The sequence below is a fragment of the Oryctolagus cuniculus genome, chromosome 17 (assembly GCF_964237555.1).
Source record: "Oryctolagus cuniculus chromosome 17, mOryCun1.1, whole genome shotgun sequence".
Classification (NCBI taxonomy): Eukaryota; Metazoa; Chordata; class Mammalia; order Lagomorpha; family Leporidae; genus Oryctolagus; species Oryctolagus cuniculus.
Genome location: NC_091448.1, coordinates 31,276,063 through 31,303,439, shown reverse-complemented (window position 1 = coordinate 31,303,439; position 27,377 = coordinate 31,276,063). Strand labels below are relative to the sequence as shown.

General features: G+C 43.6%; 1 protein-coding gene across 1 annotated transcript in view; it reads right to left on the bottom strand.

The window, feature by feature from the left end:
- PCTP (phosphatidylcholine transfer protein) overlaps positions 1-25,575 on the bottom strand; it is a 184,604-nt gene extending 159,029 nt beyond the window's left edge. Inside the window, exon 1 of the mRNA XM_070060913.1 lies at positions 25,443-25,575. Within this exon, the coding sequence (XP_069917014.1) occupies positions 25,443-25,445 (3 nt within the window). The 5' untranslated portion in view covers positions 25,446-25,575. The remainder of the gene's footprint in view (positions 1-25,442) is intronic.
- Positions 25,576-27,377: the final 1,802 nt, after the last annotated feature.

Genomic DNA, 27,377 nt, shown 5'->3' with positions numbered 1-27,377 from the left:
GTCCTGGCTCACCGATGCTGGAAATCACTGGAGGCATCACCCTGCACAAAGATGAAGCTGGAGATGAGAAAGGAGACGGCTCCTCAGAGCTGGGTCGGTCATGACGAACACCCGTCCACAGGATTTAGAACAGCTCCACAGAGTGGTTCCCATAATTTATCTTTCTTTTTTCCTCAGAAAACTCTGGTCAAGGCCATAGAGTACTGAGTCATATATTGTAAAGGGAAGATCTAGATCCTGACTCCAGGGCTTCATTTGGATACAATATTTAAACCCAAAATGTAGATTGATCATAGGACTACTGCCCTATTTGTCATTGTTTAAAACTTTTTGTGCTTCTGTCATCATGAGGGTAGCTTCTGTTTATTATCTGCACGTGGAAGGTGTCGATATTCCATCTGAGAGGTGAGAATCCTGCGGTGAAATCATTGGCCCAAGATCTATAGCTAATGCTAGTAATTGATAGAGATCTGATCAGGTTCTATAGATGGCTAAATGAATATGCAGCTTGCAAATACAGAAGAATACACAGATGGGACATTGTCTGGATATCTGGGTGAAATTTAATAAGATGTCACAACCTCTTTCATACCAGAGGAGTTGAAGAACAGGAAGGAGACGGGGAAATGAGAGAGTAGCATAGCATCTTTGGGGGATATAGAGACAACAACGACGTTTGGCTTTCAACTTTAAAAAAGCTGATAGGTCAAGCCGGCGCCGCGGCTCACTAGGCTAATCCTCTGCCTTGTGGCGCCGGCACACGGGGTTCTAGTCCCAGTCGGGATGCCAGATTCTGTCCTGGTTGCCCCTCTTCCAGGCCAGCTCTCTGCTGTGGCCAGGGAGTGCAGTGGAGGATGGCCCAGGTGCTTGGGCCCTGCACCCCATGGGAGACCAGGAGAAGCACCTGGCTCCTGCCATCGGATCAGCACGGTGCACCAGCCGCAGCGCGCAGGCCGCGGTGGCCATTGGAGGGTGAACCAATGGCAAAGGAAGACCTTTCTCTCTGTCTCTCTCTCTCACTGTCCACTCTGCCTGTCCAAAAAAAAAAAAAAAAAAGAAAAGAAAGAAAGAAAAGAAAAAAGAAAAAAGCTGATAGGTCACTTCTACCCTCAGTACGAAGACTAAAGACAAAAATCCCTGGTGCAGATGTGATGGTCCCCAGACAAGAGGAGTGACTGGACTTCCACTTCACGCAGCTGATGTATAATTAGGAGGCAGTATGGAATAAGGACACAATCTCAGGGCTAGATCTCCCGGGTTGCTCTGCTGCTTTCCACCTGTGTGGCCTTAGAAAGGAACTAAAATTCTGGCCCCAGAGAAGATGCCAGTGATGCCACACAAAGCAAAGATGATGTCACCCTTCTGAATTGTGGATTTGTTAGCAAAAAATGACGTCTATTGTTTGAAGCCACTTAGATCTGAGGTGGTGTATGTCAGCAGATAACTGGAATAAGGGCCAACATTTGGCTGATAAGAGTTTCAAAAAGAGAGATGAGAGAGGGAAAAATGATAACAATGGAAGGAAGGAAACTTTCAAAATAATAACATGAGGAAAATTCCCAGAACTGAGCCTCTAGATTTAAACCAAAAGAAAATCAAAACACTGGGTGCTCAAAATAATGCGCTACAGGTACTAATTCTAGTGAATGTCATCATAAAATTTCAGAATACAAGCATCAAGAGAAGATCCTAAAAGCTTCCAAACAGAAGGAAAAGGGTAGAGAAAAAAGCCATACAAGTATTAGAACCAAACTGTTCATAATAGCAGTGCTGGCAGCTAGAAGACCAGGAACCAATTCTTTAAAACCTTTGGAAAATAAAGCATTTTGAACACAGAATTCTATTCTCAGTTACACTATTAATTAATATGCAAGGTCCCAATGATTTGCTCTGCCCAAAAAACAAAGTCAAAAAGAAATTCTGAGATCCTGGACAGATATCAGGCACCAAGGATGTGCAGGAATTCCCAGGAGGAAGAGGATGGGAAATCCCACTGTGCCTGCTGAGAGTCAGGCCTGGGGAGCCATCAACCAAGCCCACAGAGTGGAGGACTCCAGCAGGGGTGAGGGGTGAGGAGGGGCAATGGAATCGGTAAGTTCCTGGTGTTTTGATCGTACTGGAATGAGTTTTGTAATTTAGTCATTGACTTACACATCAATTAATGACAAACAAAAACAAACAAAACAAGCAAGCAAGTTCAAAATGTTAAAGAAACTCTTAATTCTAAGAAAAATAAAAAGTTACACAGGACGTAAATGACTACTGTATTTCTTTTTTTTTTTTTTTTCACCCTCCAATGGCCACTGCGGCCAGCGCACCACGCTGATCCGATGGCAGGAGCCAGGTACTTATCCTGGTCTCCCATGGGGTGCAGGGCCCAAGCACTTGGGCCATCCTCCACTGCACTTCCCTGGCCACAGCAGAGAGCTGGCCTGGAAGAGGGGCAACCAGGACAGAATCTGGCGCCCCGACTGGGACTAGAACCTGGTGTGCCGGCACCACAAGGCGGAGGATTAGCCTAGTGATCTGCGGTGCCGGCCGAACTACTGTATTTTACAATCATCTGTGATAACAGAAAATTGTCATAAGAATGTCGACACAGACTCTTTAACATTAAATTGTGAAATTGTGCTATGATCAGATTTTAAGAAGGAAAATGTGTATGAGTGGAACAGGGTCCGGTTTATGAGAGAGGAATCGTCTTCTGGCAGAATAAGAAGTCATTAATGAATACCTCTTTTAAAAGAGAGAGAAAGGAGCAAAAGCATGGATTTGAACCTAAGGTAGTACTTACACACTTCAGTCTATGTAATGGGAAAACAGTCTTTCCGGAGAGAATTGCTCAGAGAGGGCGGGCCCGGGTGCAGCAGAGGGGAGGCAAGGGAGGTAGATGGTGCAAACTGTAAGTGTGGAACCATGCTACTCTTTTGTGCCACAGGCATCTCCTGCCTAACTTGAGTCCCAGCCCCAGGGCAGAGGGCTGGCTATCTAAAGGTGTGATAGAAGGAGTGAATTGTGGAAAAGATGAGGAAAGCGCACAGCAGGGGGAAGGCTCAGGGCTAGGCATGACACTTCTTACAGATGGCGGAAGGAGGGTCCTTTAATCAAGCCTGGGGGACGAATGGGCAGAACAGAGGAAGGCGTTTGAGATCCAACACACAGAACCGAAGAAGCAGAAGCCTGAACACCTGGGTGTGAGGCTGGGGGGGGGGGGGGGGGCTGAGCACAGGAGAAGGAGGAAGCAGAATTCACTGAGACCTTATCAGGGATCACAGATCCTAAAACACTAGGTCCAATTTTTCTGTTTAGTTGATATATAAAAATTGTACTTGTTTATTTATGAGTACTCTGTCATGTTTTGCTACATGGATATATTGGGTAGTCTTCAAATCAAAGCAAACATACCTATTTCCTCAGCCATGTATCCTTTCTTTACAGTGAAACGATCAAAATCCCTCCTTCTAGCTTTTTCTCTTAGAGACATGTGAGGCACACTTTCATGATAAACAGTCACCCTCTGTGCAAGAGAACTCTACAGTTTCTTTCTCCTATCTATCTTAGAACCCACTAATAGACCTTTCTCTCCTCTCTCAACCCGCTTGCCACGCTCCCCAGCCTCTGGAAACCTCCATTGCACTCGCAGCTTCTAAGTGATCGACTTTCCTAGATTTCACATGAGTGAGATCATGTAGGACTTCTCTTTCTGTGGCTGGTTTATAATAGAATGACCTCTCCTTCTATCCATGTTCTCGCAAATCTCAAGATTTCAGGTTGGATTACTGATACAGACTCTCGAACAGAAGAATTAGCTTCTAACACAGAAGAAATTAGTTCAAAACACACTGCATGTGATTCCACCAGGGCCTCAAACCAAACTCCACAGCTTTCCATTTTTAGCACCTGTGGTTGATAATATTGGCCCATAGGGGCCTTGACCCATTTGTCATAAAAGAATAGGAGGTGCTTCCATCCAGAACTGTTTGAACATGGGTTTTGTGAGCTTTTCACAGTGGGGCTGTGTGGGCAGGAGCCTCCTAAGGAGTACTTCTTTCCCTTCCAGGAGGTATGAAGGCTGTCAGGTGCATGGACTCTCTATGCTCCAAGGCTAGGTTCCCAGGAGTCCCTGGAAATATATCAGGAAGTGCAGGCGGGAGAGGCCCAGAATCTGTGATCACTGAAGATATCATTGTGAAAACAAACAAACATGTAGCCCCCAAAGAAATGGTAGACAATGTTTTGTTTGCCTATTGACTGGCTTAGCATAATATTTTCTCAATCTTGGTACCCTATCCATTTCTGACAGTACAATTGAAGGCCAATGCGGGGGTACATTGTCTACAGGAGCAGCCAAGGAAATCGGCAGTGTGGTCAGTGGCTGTAAATATCCTCTTGGTATTTCGATTTGTTTACTCTGAAGTGCTCTCTCAAGGGCTCAGAGGGTTCTGGGACACGCTGGCACCAGGTTTTCGGTGGGAAAGATCAGCTGCTGAGATAAGGGTTGGGGTCCGCCTTGAGACGTGCCATGAAGAAAAGATCTGATTTAGCCATTAAATCCCTCAAAAGGGTGGTGAGCTTGACTATAACAATGGGGTATTCAGAAGAACACTTGGTAGGCAGGAAAGGAATTTTCAAACATAAAGGCAGCAGAGGCTTAGGGGACTGAAGTGTCACTCCCTCTGTGTACAGGGACACTGATTTAAACTTCAGTAAGACGACTCCAGAGGCGGGTTTCTACTTCCCATGGCCAAGGGATAGCGGAGACCAAGCAGTAAACCCAGAGGCCAGCACAACCTGCTGAGGATTGTCTTCGGGGAAAATGCATTCTTGAGCCACACGGTTCACTATGGGTGGTCCAGGCGAATGAGCTCATTGGTTCTTCCAGCTCTAAAAAGTGTCCTAACAGACTGGACTATTCCAAAAGCAAAATTGTTGGGAGAAAAAAAAAAGACAGAGACATCAGCAACGAAAGAAATAAACAAACTGAAAAAGCCGTATGTGCACAAACCAGGGAAGGTGCGTCCTGCAGATACATTCGCCAAGCATGGTGCTGGGCAACAGAAAAATCCACACAAATCTCTAGTGGGTGGCCCTTCAAAAGCACAAGAGAGGACTCTGAAACTAACCACACACACACACACACACACACACAACTAAATTAAAGGGATTCTTCAGTGTCTGGGATTCTTCAGAATGAAATCTCTTGTTTGTATTTAGTGTGGAGTGTTTTCTCTGCAGGATATCCTGTTTGAGATTAGTATTGGCTGGTTCCTCCTAACATCCTTAAAGAAACATCCAGGGAAGCTAAATAAACCCGCACCCCTCCAATAGCATGCCAAGTGATTTGTCTAGGGGAGGTCAGGGAGAGAGTTAACATGGACCAGCACGTATTCTCCTATTCTCATCTCCTCCTGCAGGCTCCTGCTGTAACCCACAGTCCCTGACAGCTTCCCCAAAGCAGAAGAAATTTTGTTCTCACTATTGCATAATGCAGCGGGGCTGGGTGGCATTGAAACTGAAGCAAAACACAACCAATTCCTGGCTTTGCTGTCAGCCGTCCTACAACTGTGTCTCAGTTCCCTTGTCTGTAAAAGGCAGGCAAATGCTTACCTCATAAGGCCACTGGAGAATCAAATGAGCAAGTATGTATAAAGTGCCCTTTGGTGTGGAACATACTAATCATTACCATGCACACTATAATAATATCATTATTATAATACACATCATTATTATGCACCTTTATCCCAACAGCCTGAAGATATTCTATTAACTTCATAGAACAAATGAATGAGGTAATGAGTAATTCTCAAAGAGAATGATTGGAAATATCAATTTTATTATGTAATTCAGCAACAGTGTATGCTTTATGTGCTAAAAAATACTCCAACAGGGGCCAGCGCTGTGGCATAGCTCGTAAAAATGCCACCTGCAGTGCTGGCATTCCAAATGGGCGCTGGTTAGAGTCCCAGCTGCTCCACTTCCGATCCAGCTCTCTGCTGTGGCCTGGGAAGTCAGCAGAAGATGGCCCAAATCCTTGGAGCCCTGCACCCACGTGAGAAACCCAGAAGAAGCTCCTGGTCCTGGCTTTAGATCAGCACAGCTCTGGATGTTGCGGCCAACTGGGGAGTGAACCAGCAGATGGAAAACCTCTCTCTCTCTCTCTCTTTCTCTCTGCCTCTCCTTCTCTCTCTGTGTAACTCTGACTTTCGCATAAATACATAAATCTTTAAAAAAATCCTCCAACAAATGTATTGCTATTATTTTTCTCATCAGATTTAAAATATAAAATGTCCAACCCATGTTTCTATTGCCTCTTTTTTTAGTAGCCGTACTACAATTATGTAAAGTCAACTGCCCCAACACTGTACAGAAATTAGGAATCAGGAACTGGGAGACAGATTCTATGTGGCCCAGACAGTTGTATTACTGCATTGCTGAAGGTTCTACTTCCCTCACGTCTCTTACACCTACTTTTGTCATCTGCCCTGACCATTAGCTTGGATTTTAAACACAGTTTCCCTGTATTGCTACAATGACCTTTCTGTCCCCTCTGCCTTCAGATTTGTTCATTTCATGTTCTCAGAGGTAATGCTGGATAATATGGGTTTTGCCCAGCACCTTATTCCACTTTCCTTGTGATATCCATGCCAAGTCTTACCTAACAGCTTTCACTCTCCCGAATTGTGCTCCTTACATCTCAGATTTGGCCTTAAGCAACATCTCAAAACCCCTCCTCCCACTTGATTGTCAGGTCTTTGGCCAAGCGTTCTCGGCTTTGGGGATGATTTCCAGTACCCATTCTGTACCATCTGTCCCCTCTGGAGTCCTGGAAAATGCCTGTCCTATGCTGTCTAGGGTCATCTGGGCTTATTTTTTTTTAATCCTAGTGCTGATTACATGGTATTATAACTGTTTCTCTGTAAGATTGTCCCTACTATGGATGAGAATCTTAAGAAGAAGGATTGGGGACCGGCGCTGTGGTGTGGCAGGTAAAGCTGCCACCTGTAGTACCGGCATCACATACGGACGCCAGTTCGAGTCCTGGCTGCTCCACTTCCAATCCAACTTGGGAAAAGCAGCAGAAGATGGCCCAAGTCCATGGGCCCCTGCACCCACATGGGAGATCCAGAAGAAGCTCTTGGATCCTGGCTTCGGATTGGCCCAGCTCCAGCCATTGGGGTCAACTGCGGAGTGAACCAGTGGATGGAAGACCTCTTTCTCTGTCTCTCTCTCTGCTTTTCTGAACTCTGCCTTTCAAATAAATAAATAAATCTTTAAAAAAAGAAGAAGAGGGATTATGTTGAGTTTTTTTTTTTTTTTTTTTTTTTTTGCATTAAGACCTAGCACGATGCCCAGTAAGACAAATGTCCTGGATAAATTTCCTGTGAATAGACAGGTGAAGGAACAAATTCAATGAGCTGAAACGAGTTGCCAAATGATGGCAGTCTGCATGTCGGGGGATTTTTAAGACAAGTCAGACAGGGTGTTTGCAATGCAGGCTTGGTAGAGGTAGGGGTTGCACTGCATGGCATCTGTACCTCATCTTTTTCTCTAGGCCAGAGGCTGGGCATGTAGAGAGACATTTCTTTAAACAGAATGAAGGAGAAGTAACCAGGGAGCACCCAGGACTGACAGAAAATCTAAATATACTCTTCAGCTTCACAATTAGCATGTGAACTTGGTGTTTTTAATCTCCCTTTATACATGAAGAAACTGAAAATTGAAGAGTTTAATTAGTTTTCTGAGACCACTTAATTCCTAAGTGACAAAGTCAGGATTTGAACTCAGATCCTCCTGTCTTTGATCTGTGCTTCTCTAAGTGGAGTGGGTGATCTCGTTTCAGCAAGTGGTGTGTGGGTTACACAAAGCAACAGATCAGACCAATGTATACCTGCCCGGTCCATTGTTCTTAAAGATTTTAGAGAAAATAACAGATCTAAATTTAAAAACCACAAGATTAAATACTGAATGTGTATCAATGTTTAGAATAGAGAGACATAAAGAGAGGCAATTTCAGATTTAGGGCTGCACGTCCAGGTTTCCTGGTTTGACATATCACACCCTGGAGTCATCAGAGCTGCTGTATGCAAGTCTGAGAAGCTCTGGATGACTGTGCAGAGAGCAGGAGATGCATGCCAGGAGCAAGGAGCAGCCTAAAGACATAAGTGCTCTCCAGAATGGGACACGGCTGAGGAGGCTCCAGCTGGGACAGGCATGGGCCGGGGTGGGGGAGTGAAGCAGCCAGAGTTCATCTGGGAGCACAGCAGCTGAAACTTGTCCAAGAAAACATTTCCAAGTCCTTAACCCAGGACATGTTCCCTTCCCAACCCAGCAGCTCCCTGCTCAGGGGTCTGCTGTCTCGCCAAGGAGTCTGAGTAGAGGAACCAGTGGCGTCTGGACCATGCAGAAGGAGAGGAAAGTTTGAAATGTCAATTTGCAAGCTGGACTTACTACCCAGTTAGCAAGTAATCTGCTGGAGTTCTTCCTCAGCGTGGATCCTGCTGCTCACTTAACATGTAAACAGAGTTCCGAAATTGTCGAGCAAATCCAAGACTCTAGTCTTTAATTCCAATTCATGTCTAACAAATATGTCATATTCAGTCTACATTAATATATGCCTTTTTCACATTTTAACATCTCTGATGATTGATATGCCTTCGAAAATCAATGACATATCATAAGTTAACAGATCACGTTCTTCTCTTTCTTAACGTCATGTTAAATGATGATGTGGGTTTTTTTTTAAAGATTCATTTTTTTATTTATTTGAAAGAGTCACAGAGAGAGGTAGAGACACAGAGAGAGGTCTTCCATTCAATGGTTCACTCCCTAGATGGCCGCAATGGCCAGAGCTGTGCCCATCCAAAACCAGGAGCCAGGAGCTTCTTCCAGGTTTTCCACAGGGGTGCAGGGACCCAAAGACTTGGGCTATTTTCTACTGTTTTCCCAGGCCATAGCAGAGAGCTGGATTGGAAGTAGAGAAGCTGGGACTAGAACTGGCACCCATATGGGATTCCAGTGCTTCAGGCCAAGGCTTTAACCCATTGCACCACAGCAACGGCCCCAGTAATGAAATGTTTTTGTCAGCAATGACTTTTCAGAGGCAAAATAACATAAAAAGCGTTTACTGCTCGGTTTCCAGATAAACACTGTACATAAGGTTAATGAGCTTTAAACTCAAAAGTTGTTGATATGTGTATTGTGAAATCTTCAAATGAAATACTATATACAAATGTAGAAAAAGGAATTGTCCTGGTTGGAGCAGAATCAGAGACCCTTCTACCTACAGTAATCCACAGAGAATTCCCTGGTGCCCCCTAACCAAGTCCATGGTTATGGAAAATCAATTGGCAGTAACTAATTGAAAGTATAAACATAAGGCATATTAAAAGTATTGAAGTTAATCATGTTGTCTATTTATGTATTTGACTTGAACTATATGCCAAGAATAAGAAGTTCCTATGTGATAATAAAGCCTCGCAGAATGTAAAACTGATAAAACTTGAATATAAAAATAGGCAGAAAGGCTGGCACCGCGGCTCACTAGGCTAATCCTCCGCCTTGCGGCACCGGCACACCAGGTTCTAGTCCCGGTTGGGGCGCTGCATTCTGTCCCAGTTGCCCTCTTCCAGGCCAGCTCTCTGCTGTGGCCAGGGAGTGCAGTGGAGGATGGCCCAAGTGCTTGGGCCCTGCACCCCATGGGAGACCAGGAGAAGTACCTGGCTCCTGCCATCGGATCAACGCGGTGCGCAGGCCGCAGCGGCCATTGGAGGGTGAACCAATGGCAAAGGAAGACTTTTCTCTCTCTCTCTCTCACTGTCCACTCTGCCTGTCAAAAAAAATAAATAAATAAATAAAATAGGCAGAAAACAGTTAATAAGACAAAAAAAAAAAAAGAGTAGAATCAATTTGTGTATGGTCTGGTTCTTTGAAAAAGTAACTACCTAGGGGCTGGCGCTGTAGTGCACTAGGTTAATCCTCCGCCTGTGGCGCCGGCATCCCATATAGCCACTGGTTCTAGTCCCAGTTGCCCTCTTCCAGTCCAGCTCTCTGCTGTGGCCCAGGAGGGCAGTGGAGGATGGCCCAAGTGCTTGGGCCCCTGCACCTGCATGGGAGACTGGGAGGAGGCACCTGGCTCCTGGCTTCAGATCGGCACAGCTCTGGCCATTGCAGCCACTTGAGGGGTGAACCAACGGAAGGAGGACCTCTTTCTTTGTCTCTCTCTCTCTTTCTCTCTCTCTCTCAGTGTCTGTAACTCTGCCTGACAAATAAATAAAAAATCTTAAAAAAAAAAAGTAACTACCTAAGCTAATTAAGGGGGAAAAGAAAGAAGGAATAATAATAGAAAAATAGCCCTAGAGAAGAATAAGTATGTAAAGTGTAGGTCCCTGCAAAACACTTTTTAAAACCTGGAAGAAATGAGCTCTTTTCATGGAAAATAGAGGCTGCCAAGAAAGAAAAAAATAAACAGACCAATTGTGAAAGTTGTGTTTTTAAACCATTCTGGAATGGAGTAAAAAGTGAAGTCTCCAAAGTCTTATAGCCTTCACAATAACACAAGTAACTAACAGAGACAGCATGAAGTCCCCATCTAACTAATGTAGCCCAAAGCAAAGATGGTCAAATAAATATGATGAAGACAATTTAGGAGCACATTGTGTAATCACTTACCAGAGCCATCTGCATTTGTTCAGAAATCCAAGGATAAATCAATGTTAAGAAATATCATTCTTACAAATTACCACATGAATAGGTGGAAGGGCAAAAAGCATACACTCATTTCAATAGACGCTAAAAGTCATAATGTATTTTTCTTTAATATGAAGAAAAAATTATTATCTCAAACTAGGCTGCCTGTTTCATAGGAAACTCTTATAAATATCCCCAGGAAAGGGAAAACACAAAGCTGGGGAGGCCATCGTCACCACCTTTATGTAACATCTAGCTGGGAATACTCTCTAACACAGTCTGACATGAAAAAGAATTTAGAATTACTTTAAAAAGACAAAGGAAAATTAACATTGCTTATAGATTATGTGATTTATACTTGAAAAGCCTTAAAAAAGAAGAGAGTTGAATAAATGGTTGGTAATAATTTAACAAAAAATCAATAGCTAGAAAATGTTATGGAAAGTTTTTATTGAATTTATAATAGGAAAATGAAATTAAGATACATAGTATTGTGCTTAATAAGAAATTGTGCAGATCCTTTATTTTAAAAAGTTAAAGTTATCTAAAGGACACAGAAGATTTGAATATTCCTCAACTTGAAGACCTCATTTTGAAAAGAAATCAATTTTTCTTAAGTGATCATCAAACGCAACAGAATCCAATCATGCTACAGAAATGACCTTTCTCATAAAAATCTGAGAAAAGGAAAATCTGGACAAAGAACAATGAGTGAGCATGAATCAGTGTGATTTAAAAAATTATAAAGCTGTATTAATTTAACCATTTGATGTTGGTATTGCAGGAGATAGATTAATTAATAGAATAGTACAGACATTCCAAAACATACCAAAATAAGTAGGGGTAAATCATGCAAAATGTAAACACGAGCATAATGAGAAACCTATCAAATATTATGTAACATTATATAACTACTAGCCTAGTTAGGAAAAATAATTAAAAATCTACCATAATCCTTAATCAAAAATAAATTTCAGATATAACAAAAAAAGTCAAACATTTTTAACATATCCAGAATATACTAAAGGAAACATGGGAACTTTTTCAAATTAATCTTGTGAAGCTTTCTTGATAATGGTACGAAATGCAGAGACCATACATCTATGAAAATGATAAACGTAGCAACAAAAAACTGAACAGAAAATGCACCATTAGCAAAGATTAAAAATCAGCAAACAGGCAGGGGTTTGGTCAAGTGGTCAAGATGGCTCTTGAGGCTCTTGCATCCCAATCTGGGGGACCTATTTTTGAGTCCTGGCTCTGCTTCTTATTCCAGGTTCCTGATAATGCAGACCCTGGGAGGTGGCAGGTGATAGCTGCTACCATAGGTGGTAACTGCCACCTGCATGGGAGAGCTGGATTGAAGACTCAGCTCTGGTCTTTAACCAGGCCCAGACCCAGCTATTCTATGCATTTGGGGAGTGAACTAATGGATGGGAGATCTGTCTGTCTCTATCCCTCTCTAAAATAATTAGTTAATTTTAAATGAGCAAACTGGAAAACATATACATTTGACACCCAAGTGATAATATCCTTATAACAAAACTCCTAAAAATAATTAAGAGAAGCCATTCTATACATATATATGTATATATATACATATACACACACACACATATATATATGTGTATATATATATATATACATATACATATATATATATAGGAAAGGTTACATACCTGGGAAAAGAGAGAAATAAAAATGGTGATAAACATAAACATGAACAGATGCTCACTGCTCATTACAGAAATGCACGTTAAGCAAAGTGAAATACTATTTTCACTTCAAAAGTAATTTAGTGATGAGTTTGGGGAGGTGTAATCACTGTTTAGTTGGTTGGTGCAAATAAAAATCAATGTAACCCATTCAGAAGGTGATTGGACAATATCTATCAAATTATAAAGTACACATTCTCTTTGTCTCCATTCCTACCTTTTCTCTGGAAGCCCCTGCTACAGGTGCACTCTCTTCTGTATGTAAATACAAGTATAAATGCACACACGTGTTCACAGCAGCACTGTAGCCACCACAAAAGTCAAGAAGTACACCAAATACCTGTCAGTGGCGAACACTTAGATCATGGTATAGAATTCTCATAATGGGAGGCATTATTCAGCTGTTGAAAAGAGTAAGATAATTCTGTGAATAATGGTATGGGAGAATGTCCCAGCACATTGTGTGATAAAGGAAGCAAGACAGAAAACACTGCTCAGCATGATGACATTCATATTTTTAAAGCATATATATATATATATATACATACATATATATGCAGATGTTTGCCTACACATAGAATTATTTCTGGAAGGATAGGCAAGAATGGTAAATATGATTGGGTCTGAGGAGTAGCATTAAAAGCAAAGAGTGGAAGCCTCTTTATCATTTATTTTATACCCTTCTCTATTATACAAATGCTAATAATGATCATAATTCTTTATTTTTACGAAGCTAATTTTTATAATTGGATTTTATTTTCTTATAGTCCCAGTTGTCCAAGATATAGAAAATCTGTGTTACATTGCATTATTTATTCAGTTAATTCTTATAAAAAGAATTCTGTGAGATATTATAATACCCACTTGTAAATGAAGAAATATTGCTGCAAAGAAGTTGAATAACTTTCTCAATGTCAAAGAGCAGCTCTGTCATGGCCAGCATTTGAATTCGAATTGGAGTCTGTCTGGCTCCTAACCCACCATAAAACCTTCACGTGTGTTTTCAATTCTCCATGAGAGATATGTGCACGAGGACACCACTAGATCCACAAGGGTGAGGTCATTGTCTTCATCTGTGCTGTATGGGCTCTGACAGACAGTAAACTCATGAGAACTTTCTATTGAAAGGCACGATGGGTTTACTAGGCTGAATCATGCATCTTACTTATTTCGCTACAACAATTAGGAGAAAATCAGAAAGCAACACATAAAGAGATAATTAAAGGCTTTTACTTCTACTTTTTTTTTTTTAACTATCTTGTTTTATGGAAAAAGTCAACCAGCTGTTGATCAAAGGCTGCCCTGTTGCTGACAAACAGCTGCCTGGAGTGAGATCATGATCCTGAGGCTACTCCACGCCCTTGCACAAAGGGAGCCACATGGCTGCGATGTAGTCAATAGAATGTTGGGGGAAGTGATCGATGACAGAAATGGCCTGGGCATTCCTCCATCCTCTCACCTCCCCTGTCTGCAGACTGGATGCAGAGGGTGCAGCAGAAGATTCGAACATATAGCAGACCTACAAGATGGAAGGAGCTGAGGCCCCCTCAACTACAGCCTACAGAAAAAAATCCCCCTGGCTAGGTACTTTACATAAATGTGAAATATTCTACATGAAGCCACTGAGATTTAGAAGTTTATCCACTAGAGTGACTGCTCTTTCCTTAACTGCATAATACTGATATCTTTCACAAGATGGTAAATGTCTAGAGCCCAGCATTTGCTTTGAACCTTCAGCATGTCTACCACAATACTGAACATAAAGCAGGCTCTCAACAAATGTTTGTTGATTGAAAAGAAACAGATATAGCAGATAAGTGATACATAGAGCCTCCACATTGTGAGAGGAATCAAAAAGGATTTTCATGTGAAAACACTGAAAACAAACTCATTTCTTTGTTGAAGGCACAAGGAGGCATCAAATAGTGCATGAGAAAAATGGAATTCAAAGATAGTGTGAGTCCAGGGAGATCAAGATGGCTGAACCGAGAGACCCTACACTGGCCTCCCCCACAAAGAAGAACAAGAACAAGAACAAGAGAAGAACAACATTTCTAAGAGATTGACAGAGAGGGAACTTCAGTGAAGAAGTGAGAGAAACTACAAGCTGCACAGAGATTCTGAAAGCCATTAGTGAGAGAGGGAGCAAAGTGCACCCCATCATTCAGGGGAAAGCTAAGTGGATGGATATGCAACCCCCACCATTACTGCAGATTGGCACCCCTAACTACAAGGGAGTTCCACAGTCCTCACTGGCTTTACATTCAGCCTGCAAAGCTGATGGGTTGGAGCCACTGTTCTGCTACAGAAGAAGAAAACATGCATTGCCTCCCTCCTGAAGCCTTGCAATCAAGCCACTGTGGGTCTAAATTCCATTCCAACTTAGGGGACATCAAGCGTCCTGTTGCTACAAGAAATCCCCAGAGCTGGAACCAAGGTGCTTCACAGGGCAGAGAGCATCTTAAACATGTAGGATTGCTGCACACAAGCCCTGGAGCCATGTTTACACCTGCTGAGCAATCTACGGAAGTTCCCCCTCTGCTTATTGAGGCTTAGAGCAACAGCAGCCATGACAAACCTAGAGGACTAGACCTCAGGAAGTCCCTTTCTGCATCTCTTAGCACAGAGCATAAGCAGTGGCGTTACCTTGGCATACTCTATGGGAACTGAGGGCAGTCCCTCAGAGCCCTGTAGCTCTGGGACTGTGGCTACTGGTACTACAATCCCTGGAGCAACTTGTATTCACCTGTGGGACCTGGAGGGTCCTCTCTGCATTCAGGCTGCCTTCTGCCATTCCATAATCCCTGCCATAACCTGCAATCATCCTGGGAGACCTACAGACGCATCCTGTAGCTCTGGGACTATGACTGTTGGTTCTATCAGTCCCAGGGAAACCTATGCTTCCCTGAGAGGTTTGGGAAATGCCCTTTATGCATCCCACTAATCCAGGTTTGTAGGTGCTGGAGCACAATCCCCGGCATAACCTTTAGGGCTAGGTAAGACGCCCTTCAAGTTCTGCAGGTATGAGACTGGGACTGTTGGAGTTATATTCACAGAACCACCTGAGCTATCCCTGAGGGACCTAGGGTGGACCCTGTCTGCATTCCGCTGCTCCAGACTCATGCCTGCCAGTGTACAATCCCCAGCATAACCTGTAGCCACCCGTGGAACCTGGGGAAATCCCCCTTCAGTTCACCCATGCTGAGACTGGGGATATGGGTGCTATCAGCTCAGTATCACCCATTTACCCCTAAAAGGACCTGTGGAAGTCCTTTCCATGTTACATAGTTCCAAGGCTTCCGCTATTGCTACTACAAGTTTCAGCATCACTGACAAAGGAACAGCCCCTCTGTGTTGCATAGCATTGGGAATGTTGCTACAACCATCACAAACCCTCATATGATTGACACCCAACCGTTTGGAGCCTGAAAAAAGATATATTCAGGATCCCATGTCCACTTCAAAATCATATTAGTGCACCCATGAATTGCTGTGGACTAAATAATTGTGGCACTCAAACATAGCTGAAACAGGAAAAATGAAGAAGGAAGCATGACATCTCCCAGAAAACACAATATTTCTCCAGTAATAGATGCCAATTTAAATGAAACCTATGAAATGTCTGAAAAGGAATTAAAAATAATGATCCCAAGGAAATTCAATGAGATGTAAGAGAATAAAAATAAAAAATTCACAGAAATGAGGAAAACAATAGATGATATCAATGAAAATTCATTAAGGAAATAATTAAAACTAAAATCAGATATGTAGGAGCTAAAAACTTCAACCAATAAAACAGAAAATACAATTGAGAACTTCAACAATAGAATAGACTAAGTGAAAGAAGAACTTCTGATCTTCAGGACAAAACTTTTGAAATAACCCAGATAAAAATAAAGAATTTTTAAATGAATAAAGAATATGAGACATATGGGATATCATTAAGTGAGCAAAATTTTGTATTACAAGGATACCTGAAGGAACTAAGAAGGAAAAAGGCATTGAGAGTCTATTTAATGAAATAATGGTTGAAAACTTCCCCCAAGTCTTGAGAAATGGACATCAGATAAAGGAAGCCCAAATAACACAAATCAGACTCAGCCAAAAAAGGCCTTCTCCAAGGCTTATTATAAATTGTCAAAAGTTAAGGACAGGGGCCAGTGCTGTAGCGTAGCAGTAAAACTGCTGTCCGCAGTGGCGGCATTCCACATGGGCGCTGGTTCAAGTCCTGGTTGCTCCACTTCCAATCCAGCTCTCTGATATGGTCTGGGAAAGCAGTAGAAGATGGCCCAAGTCCTTGGGCCCTGCACCCATGTGGGAGACCCTGAAGAAGCTCCTGGCTCCAGGCTTTGGATCAGTGCAGCTCTGGCCATGGTGGCCATCTGCGGAGTGAACCAGAGGATGGAGGATCTCTCTCTCTCTCTCTCTCTCTCTCTTTCTCCCTCTCTCTCCCTCTCTCTCCCTCTCTCTCCCTCTCTCTGCCTCTCCTTCTCTCTCTGTGTAACTCTGACTTTTAAATAAATAAATCTTTGATCCCTGTTAGGAATTTGGAAAACATTATGCTGAGTGAAATAAGCCAATCCCAAAGGGACAAATATCACTTGTTCTCCCTGATAGGTGACAACTAACTGAGCACCAAAAAGCAAACCTGTTAAAGTGAAATGAACACTAGGAGAAACGGTGACTTGATCAGCCCTCACCCTGACTGTTGATGAGCAACTTAATATGTTATCCCTCTTAGTATTTTTTTTTGTTTGTTCTACTTAATACTTTTGGTTGAATACTGTAATCAATACACAATTCTTCTTAAGTGCCGAAACTTAACTGAAAAGTGATCGCTGTTAAATATAAGAGTGGGAATAAGAGAGGGAAGAGATGTGCAATTCGGGACATGCTCAAGCTGACTTACCTCAAACAGTAGAGTTAGAAACATACCAGGGGATTCTAATTCAATCCCATCAAGGTGGCATATACCAATGCCATCTCACTAGTCCCAGTGATCAATTTCTGTTCACAATTGATCATAATGATAGGACTAAGAACCAAAGGGATCACATAAACAAGAATAGTGTCTGCAAATACTAGCTGATAGAATAAAAAAGGGAAAGAACGATCCAACATGGGAAGTGAGATACACAGCAGACCCATAGAATGGCAGATGTCCTAAACAGCACTCTGGCCTCAGAATCAGCCCTTAAGGCATGCGGATCCAGCTGAAAAGCCCATGAGAGTATTTCAGGCATGGAAAGCCAAGACACTCTGGGGGGAAAAAAAAACTAAATGAAAGATCTCCGCGAGTGAGATCCCAGTGGAAAGAACGGGTCATCAAAGAAGGAGGTACCTTGCTCTGAAGGGAGGAGAGAACTTCCACTTTGACCATGGCCTTGTCTAAATATGATCAGAGTCAGTGAACTCAGGGGGCTTCCATAGCCTTGGCAGCTCATGACAAGAGCCTAGGGTGATTATGATGCCATAAACAAGAGTGTCAATTTGTTAAGTCAACAACAGGAGTCACTGTGCACTTACTCCTCATGTAGGATCTTTTTCCTTAGTGTGCTGTACATTGAGATTTAATACTATAACTAGTACTCAAACAGTATTTTTCACTTTATGTTTCTGTGTGGGAGCAAACTGTTGAAATCTTTACTTAATGTATGCTAAACTGATCTTCTGTATATAAAGAGAATTGAAAATGAATCATGATGTGAATGGAAGGGGAGAGGGATTGGGAAAGGGGAGGGTTGCGGGTGGGAGGGACGTTATGGGGGGGAAGCCATTGTAATCCATAAGCTGTACTTTGGAAATTTATATTCATTAAATAAAAGTTAAAAAAAATTAAAAAAATTAAAAAATAAAAAAGTTAAGGATAAGGAGAGAATCATAAAAACAATGAGAGAAAAACATCAAGTTACATAAAAAGGAAAAAAATTAGACTAAAAGCAGATTTCTCAGCAGCAACTTCAGAGGCCAGAAGAGAATAGGATGATATGATATACTCAAGGTCTTAAAGAAGAAAAACTTTCACCAAGAATACTATGTCCATGAAAGCTAGTTTTTAGAAGTAAAGAAGAAATAAAACCTTTCCCAGACAATCTAAAACAGAGGCCAGTACCACCATTTCAGCCCTGTAAGAAATCCTGAAGAGTCTTATGTTAGAAATAAAAGCATCTTAGCAACCAAAGTGGAAACACAGAACAGTTCAAAACTTGCCACAAGATACAAAAAATGTCAAAAGAGATTTCAAACTTGTCAAGACAGAAAGCTCCCAAAACACAAATCTAAATAATAAGAAGACACACATAAAGTATGTAACACTTAGTAATCCAACAAAATGACAGGAGTTAGTTCTTATCTGCCTTGGCGTTGAATATAAAAGATGAAATCCCCCAGTCAGGGCTGGTGCTGTGGCTCACTAGACTAATCCTCTGCCTGTGGCACCAGTATCCCAGATTCTAGCCCCGGTCGGGGCGCCGGATTCTGTCCTGGTTGCTCCTCTTCCAGTCCAGCTCTCTGCTGTGGCCCAGGAGGGCAGTGGAGGATGGCCCAAGTGCTTGGGCCCTGCACCCGCATGGGAGACCAGGAGGAAGCACGTGGCTCCTGGCTTCGGATCAGCGCAGCGCACCGGCCATAGCAGCCATTTGGGGGGTGAACCAACAGAAGGAAGACCTTTCCTCTGTCTCTCTCTCTCTCTCTCTCTTTCTGTCTAACTCTGCCTGTCATATGGGACTCCAGTTCAACTCCCAGCTGCTCCACTTCTGATCCAGATCCCTGCTAGTACCCCTGGGAAAGCAGTGAAGATGGCCCAGGTGCTTGGGCCCCTATCACCCACATGGGAGACCCAGAGGAAGCTCCTGGTTCCTGACTTCGGACCCGCCATTGCGGCCATTTGGGGAATGAACCAGCAGATGGAAGATCTCTCTGTCTCTGTGTCTCTCCTCTATCTCTATAACTGTTTTTCAAGCAAATAAATAAATCTTTTTTTAAAAGTCAATTTGACAAGTCTCTGTGTATTGAAACAATCATGCTCAGCCAGTGCCATGGCTCACTTGGCTAATCCTCCACCTGCGGCACTGGCACCCTGTGTTCTAGTCCTGGCTGGGGCACTGGATTCTGTCCCAGTTGCTCCTCTTCCAGTCCAGCTCTCTGCTGTGGCCTGAGAGGGCAAAAGAGGATGGCCCAAGTGCTTGGGTCCCTGCACCCGCATGGGAGACCAGGAGGAAGTACCCGGCTCCTGGCTTCAGATCGGCACAGGTCCAGCTGTAGTGGCCATTAGGGGAATGAACCAATGGAAGGAAGACCTTTCTCTCTCTCTCTCTCTCTCTGTCTATAACTCTCTGTGTGTGTGTGTGTGTGTGTGTCTCTCTCTCACTGTCTAACTCTGCCTGGCAAAAAAAAAAAAAAAGAAAAAAAAAAGAAAAAAGGAAAAGAAAAAGAAAATGAAATAATCATGCTCAATCATAATTAAGTCACATTATGATTTTTACATTATTATATTTATTTTAAAGGGTTGTTCCCACTTTTGTCTTGTACTTTTTCTGGTTTAAACAAGCTGACAGCCTTTTCATTTTCCTTTTGTTAATTTAAAAGCAATAACGCACTTTCCCATTCCATTTATGGACTGCCTTCTCTTGCTCTGCACTTAAAACCAAATTCTTACTTTTCCACTATGATGTCAACAAATTAAACAACATAGTCCCCATTTATCCCTTTATACATGCCTAATTAAATGAGCTCTTTAGAAATTCTCATTCCTTTCATCTCCTCCATCCACCATACCTAAGCAAAGGATGAAACTTCACAACATATATGCTCTCCCTACCTTTCCCCCTTTCCCAAATTCCTAGGTTCTGTTGCAATTGTGTAAAGATTATAACTTTCATTTTCACTCTAGCAATATTTTCCTTAATATCCATTTTCTATTTATTTATTTATTTATTTTGACAGGCAGAGTTAGACAGTGAGAGAGAGACACACACAGAGAGAAAGGTCTTCTTTCCATTGGTTCACCCCCAAAATGGCTGCTATGGCCGGCGCACTGCACTGATCCGAAGCCAGGAGCCAGGTGCTTCCTCCTGGTCTCCCATGCGGGTGCAGGGCCCAAACACTTGGGCCATCCTCCACTGCACTCCCAGGCCACAGCAGAGAGCTGGACTGGAAGAGGAGCAACTGGGACAGAATCTGGCGCCCCAACGGGGATTAGAACCCGGTGTGCCAGCGCCGCTAGGCGGAGGATTAGTCTAGTGAGCCACAGTGCCGACCTCCATTTTCAATATAATTCCTAGCTATCTCAAATGTGTCATTACCTCTGTCTATGGATCTATAAAGCTCCATTGCTCATTGCTGTCCACTTTCATCTTTTATCTTACTCTGTTTTTCTAGTTTATTTGTATTCATTTAAAAGGCAGAGAGAGAGAGAAATCTTCTACATACTGCTTCTCTTCCCCAAATGACCACAATATCGAGGGCTGGGCCAGCCTAACACCAAAGCCCAAAACTCAGTTGGGGTCTCCCATGTGGGTACCAGGCACCTGTGCCTCCAAAGTGCACATTAGCAGGAAGCTGGATCAGAAGCAGAGGCAGGACTGGATCCCAGGCATTCCAGTCTAGGACTCAGGCTTTGCGAGCATCACAGGCATCCCAAGCTGCACAAGCTCTGGCCAAAATCCCCGGCCCTGAGGTCTCTATGACTCCTTGTTACTTGGTTAAGTTTTTTGTTTAATATTTTTCTCAAATTGGGAAATGGGGGTCTCTAGACTTTTTTAATATTAGCAAACATTTTATTATGCCTTAGAAAACAATGTTTATGTTAGTTCATATAAGATACCTGCATAGCTTCCTTTTTCTCCATAGTCTCCAGTCTCCACCTTCTCTAGCCAACAGGTCCACTTTGAGGCATTTTCAATCTATTTGCCCCTTTAGGCTCAGGTCTGGTTGGTGGAGTCTCCTAATTGGCATTAAGCACCCAGATAGGGTGAGGGAAATATTTTTACCCCCAGTGGAGTGACAGGAGGCACCTCCAAGCTCTGGAAAGAATCAGTCATCATATTCTGTCCTTGAATGACCAGAGAGGAAGTAGCCCCAGATCCTGCGTGGGCTTCTAGGGACCTATGAAACCAAGTCCCCTCAAGGCTGATCCTACCCCTTCCCTTAGGTGCACTGACCTTGCGACCAACACTGTCTCAGGATCCCCTAGCGTGTCCTTTCATCACCCTGGACAATCTCCTCAGCAGCTCTGTTGGTGATCTCACTAAAAGTCCTGTGCCTGTCTGCCCCCTCCAACTCAGTGTCACCTTCTTCCCACCTGCTCCAGGGGAAGAGAAACCAAGGAGAAAGTGCCAGTCAAGGGGACATGTTCCCTGATTCCTAGCACCTCTGAGTTCTTAGAAACAGTATTTTTCCTCTTTTAAAGATTTATTTTATTTATTTGGAAGAGTTACAGAGAAAGGTAGTTACAGAGAGAGAAGTCTTCCATCCGTTGGTTCAGTCCCCAAATGGCCACAACAGCCCAGAGCTGAACCATTCTGAAGCCAGGAGCAAGGAGCCTCCTCCAGGCCTCTCATATGGGTGTGGGGGCCCAAGTTCCTTCTGCTGCTTTCCCAGGCACACCAGGAGGGAGCTGAATCAGAGTTGAGCAGCTGGGACTTGAATCAGCACCCATATAGGATGCTGGTGCTGCAGGCCGAGGCTTTAACCCACTGTGCCACAGTGCCAATCCCCCTTTCCCTATTCTTAATTGACAGGAAAAAAAATAATCAAGTCAAGACTGAGAGAACTAAAGTATGTCATGTAAATAACCAGAAGCAATCGTGATCATGACGTAGGAGGGAAAAGTCATGCCCTGGAGACCACACAACCTGCTGCTCACCGGCTTAGAACACAATTTAAGAAAACTGACAAAAATTGCCCCTATTTATGGGATAATATGTGATCTTATATTGCATGTATGCATCGTGTATTGTCCAATCAAGATAGACATAGTTAGTCTTTCAAGCCTGCTCTTAAATGAAGATGCTAAACCCAGGCAACCCCAAGGCCCAGTGTAATGGTGAAACCCTCAGAGTCTGGAAATTTCCTGAAATGATTTATGGCCAAGGAAAGCATTACTAGTACTTTAAAAAGGAAGGAAGGAAGGAAGGAAGGAAGGAAGGAAGGAAGGAAGGAAGGAAGGAAGGAAGGAAGGAAGGAGATTCACAACTTGGATTTGGGAAGTGGTTGTATCTTCTGAGCCTGGTAAATCACTTCTGAAGCAAGCGGCTGAAGTCCCCCATTGCACCTTCACACTGCAGCCTGTGCCAGAGGACCACAGGAGGTAGCTCCCCAGCAAGGGCCATGCACTGAATGCCCTGGAAAAGCTTGGGAAGAGGAGTGGATGCTGTCTCATTCATCTAATTTGCTCCAATCAGAGTGTCAGAGCTTCTGGAGGCCTTCAACTCAAGGTCCTAAGAACATGGGGTTCAGTCTCTGGTCCATGCTCAGCCTGGGTCCAAATGGACTCAGAAACTAGAAGTGCAAGAGGGCCAAAGTTAAGACAAGCAGGGGCTGATAGTCTCAAGAACAGGAAGGCTTGGTCTTCCCCTCTGCCAGGCTGTACAAGAAGCTACAACAACAATAGTGATGACATACAACACCAGTGATGACCCAGACTTGCCTGTGCCTTCAGCCTCTGGAATAAACACAGAGAACAGACTCCCAAGGGTCAGGTCCCTGAACCCCTCCCTGTTGACCATAGAGCTTTGTAACCCTGACTACTGAGTGCACTTTGCACCCTGCTCTGGCTCTGTAAGCCAGCCCGGCCAGAACACCTGGATAGCTCCCCAGTTCCATGACTGGCTCATCACACTGATCCAGTTCTAGGACTAGGGTTTTGTTTTTGTTTTTTTGTTTGTTTGTTTGTTTTTGTTTGTTTGTTTTTGCCAGGCAGCGTTAGACAGTGAGACAGAGAGAGTTATAGACAGTGAGACAGAGACAGAGAGAAAGGTCCCTTCCATTGGTTCTCTCCCCTAATGGCCGCTATGGCTGGACCTGCACTGATCCAAAGCCAGGAGCCGGGTACTCCTGGTCTTCCATGTGGGTGCAGGAACCCAAGCACTTGGGCCATCCTCCACTGCCCTCCTGGGTCACAGCAGAGAGCTGGACTGGAAGAGGAGCAACCAGGACAGAATCCGGTGCCCCAACCAGGACTAGAACCCGGGGTGCCGGTGCTGCAGGCAGAGTATTAGCCTAGTGAGCCATGGAGCCAGCCAGGACTAGGGTCTCAATGGCTTCACAAACTTGCCTCCCTCTTCCAGGCCTGCTTCTTTCCTGAGCTCCTTGGCTCCAATGCTCTCAGCTGAGTTTATGGAACCAAACTCATCCTTCAGGCCCAATGCTTGGCCCTGTCTTTGTAAAACTGGCCTCCAACTCCCCTCCCTCCCCCAACACCATAGACACTTGTTACAAGGCACTGTCAATAAACCTTCTAATTGATTAACCTAATTTCCAAGATCCTTCCTCAGAACAATCCTGTCATAGCTGTAGTGTTAGTGAGAATGGGCTGGGACAGCTGAAGGCAATTAATTCTTTAAAATTTTTTCATTTATAGGCCGGCACCATGGCTCACTAGGCTAATCCTCCGCCTGTGGCGCCTGCACACGGGGTTCTAGTCCCAGTTGGGGCACAGTTGCTCTTCTTCCAGTCCAGCTCTCTGCTGTGGCCCGGGAGGGCAGTGGAGGATGGCCCAAGTGCTTGGGCCCTGCACCCGCATGGGAGACCAGAGGAAGCACCTGGCTCCTGGCTTCGATCAGCAGCCACGTGGGGGGTGAACCAACAGAAAAAGGAAGACCTTTCTCTCTGTCTCTCTCTCTCTCTCTCACTGTCTAACTCTACCTGTCAAAAAAAAATGAAAATAAAAAAATAATTTTTTTTCATTTATAAAAAGAGAACAATTTAATGTATTTTATATATACTGTTTTAAGAGTATAATAGTATTTCCACCCTACTCCTCCCTCACTCACTCCCATCATTCTTCCTTCTTTTAATTTTTACAATCACATATACTTTCTTTTTCTTTTTTTAAGATTTATTTGAGGCTGGTGCCGTGGCTCACTAGGCTAATCCTCCGCCTTGTGGCGCCGGCACACCGGGTTCTAGTCCCGGTCAGGGCGCCGGATTCTGTCCCGGTTGCCCCTCTTGCAGGCCAGCTCTCTGCTGTGGCCAGGGAGTGCAGTGGAGGATGGCCCAAGTCCTTGGGCCCTGCACCCCATGGGAGACCAGGAGAAGTACCTGGCTCCTGCCTTTGGATCAGCGCGGTGCGCCAGCCGCAGCGCACCAGCCATGGCGGCCATTGGAGGGTGAACCAACAACAAAGGAAGACCTTTCTCTCTGTCTCTCTCTCTCACTGTCCACTCTGCCTGTCAAAAAATTAAAAAAAAAATTATTTGAAAGTTAGAGTTACGCAGAGAGAGAGAGAGAGAGAGGTCTTCCATCCTCTGGTTCACTCTCCAATTGGCAGCAATGGCTGGAGCTGCGCTGATCCGAAGCCAGGAGCTTCTTCCAGGTCTCCCACGTGGGTGCAGAGGCCTAAGCACTTGGGCCATCTTCTACTGCTTTCCCAAGCATAGCAGAGAGCTGAATGGGAAGTGAAGCAGCCAGGTCTCAAACCGGCGCCCATATGGGATGCCAGCACTGCAGGCGGTGGCTTTACTTGCTAGGCCACAGCACCGGCCCTGACATATACTTTCAATTTTCTTCATAAGCATAAGCTTCACCCTCCATTAAAGAACTCAACAAGTACTAAGCAGAAAAACTACTGTTCCTCAAGAGTATAGACAAGGGCTATAAACAATGACCAAATCTCAAAATGTCAATTTCCCTCATATGCATTATAATTTTTGTACTCTGTATATTAGTTATCACAAATCAGAGAAAAATGATATTTGTCTTTTTGAAACTAGCTGATTTCACTAAGCATAATGGTCTCCAGCTGCATCCATTCTGTAACAAAAGATAGCATTTCATTCTTTTTTTTTTTTGGCTGAGTAATATTCCATAGTGTATATATACCATAATTTCTTTATCCACTCATCAGTTGATGGGCATTTGGGTTGATTCCAAATCTCAGCTATTGTGAATTGAGCAGCAATAAACATGAGAATACCGATTGATGGAACAAAGACATAAGGCTCAGCCATTCTTGCCCATTGCCCAAAAGATTGATAAACATTGGATTGTATTCCTTGCCTTTGAATCTCAATTGGGTCTCACACCCTATTGCCTTTATACCCTACCCTGCATTCTTTTCCAGGTTGCCAAGGCCCCGCCCAGTTCTAAGAATTCACCTTTGCCTGCTGCTCCCTACCCCCACCCCCCATCCCTAGCCCTCCTAAAATATAAAAAGGCCTGGCCCCTAGGGTCGGGGCCTTCTGCCACATGTTCCATCAATGTGCATGAGGCAGTTGGTCACTCACCTCTATGAATTTATTTTCTCTGAATAAATTTGGTCTCCCTGTAAATTTGTACATTGCCTCCTCTCTATTCCGTGTCTTTTCCTAGCACAGATAACATTTTTTTTAAGATTTATTTTATTTATTTGAAAGCAGAGTTACAGAGAGGTAGAGCCAGAGAGAGAGAGAGAAAGGTCTTCCATCCTCTGGTTCACTCCCTAAATGACCACAATGGCCAGAGCTGAGCTGATCCAAAGCCAGGAGCCAGGAACTTCTTCTGGGCCTCACATGTGGATGCAGGGGCTCAAGAACTTGGGCCATCTTCCACTGTTTTCCCAGGCAATAGCAGAGAGCTAGATCAGAAGTGGAGCAACCCATATGAGAAGCCAGCTCTGCAGGCCAGGGCTTTAGCCTGCTGAACCACAGCACCAGTTCCCAGGTAACCTTTCACATACTAATTTCATTTCCTTTGGGTAGTTTCCCAAGAAAGAGTGGGATGGCTGGGTCATATAGCAGATCTATTTTCAGATTTCTGAGTAATCTCTATACTGTCTCCATAGCAGTTGTATGAGTTTACATTCCTATCAACAGTGTATTAGGGTACTTTTATTCCCATATCCTCATCAGCATTTGTTTTTTTTTGATTTCTGGATGATATCCATTCTAACTGGAGTGAGATGAAATCTCATTGTAGTTGTTATTTGCATTGCCCTGATGGCTTGTGATCCTGAGCATGTTTTCATGTGTCTGTTGGCCATTTGTATTCCATCCTTGGGAAAATGCCTGCTCCAGGGCAGGGATGATATTTGGTGCAGTGGTTGAGACTTGCTCAAGATAGCTGCATCCCATATCGGAGTGCCTGGGACTAAGTGTTGGCTCCCCTCCTGATTCCAGCTTCCTGCTCATGTGCACCTTCGGAAGCAACGGGTGATGACTTGAGAAGTTAGGTTCCTATTCCCGTCTCAAGAAACCCTGATTGACTTCCTGGCACCTGGCATTTGGGAAGTGACCCAGCAGATGGAAGAAAAATCCCCATCTTTCTGCCTTTCCAATTAAATAAATGCTTTTAAAAAGACATAAAGGTTACTTGGAAGTAATCTGTGAAGAGCTTTGAATGCTAAGATGTTAAATTGTATCTTAAAGACAACTCGAAATTCTAGAGGTTTTTGAGAAGAAAGTAACATTGGTCACGTCTGTCTATACTGTTAAAAGACCATCCCAGGTACAATGTGCAGAACGGATATGAATTAGAATAGAGAAAAAGCAAGACTGGTTAACAAGATAGCAGAGGCACACAGGTGAAATTTGCTCTGGGTTCAAGGCAATGGGAATCGAGAAAAGTGAGAAAAATTCAAATGGCGTGGTGAGGTGAATTCTCTAACAGATGCAAAGTTTGAGACCATCTGAAAAGGGAAGTCTCTGGATTGGCAGGTGTAGTGGGTTGTTAAGTCTCCTCTCAAAATAAATACCCACCTAGAAATTTAGAATCTGAAGATATGATTAGTTAAGGATCTTAAGATATATCACACTAAATATAGGGTGGTGCATTCACAAG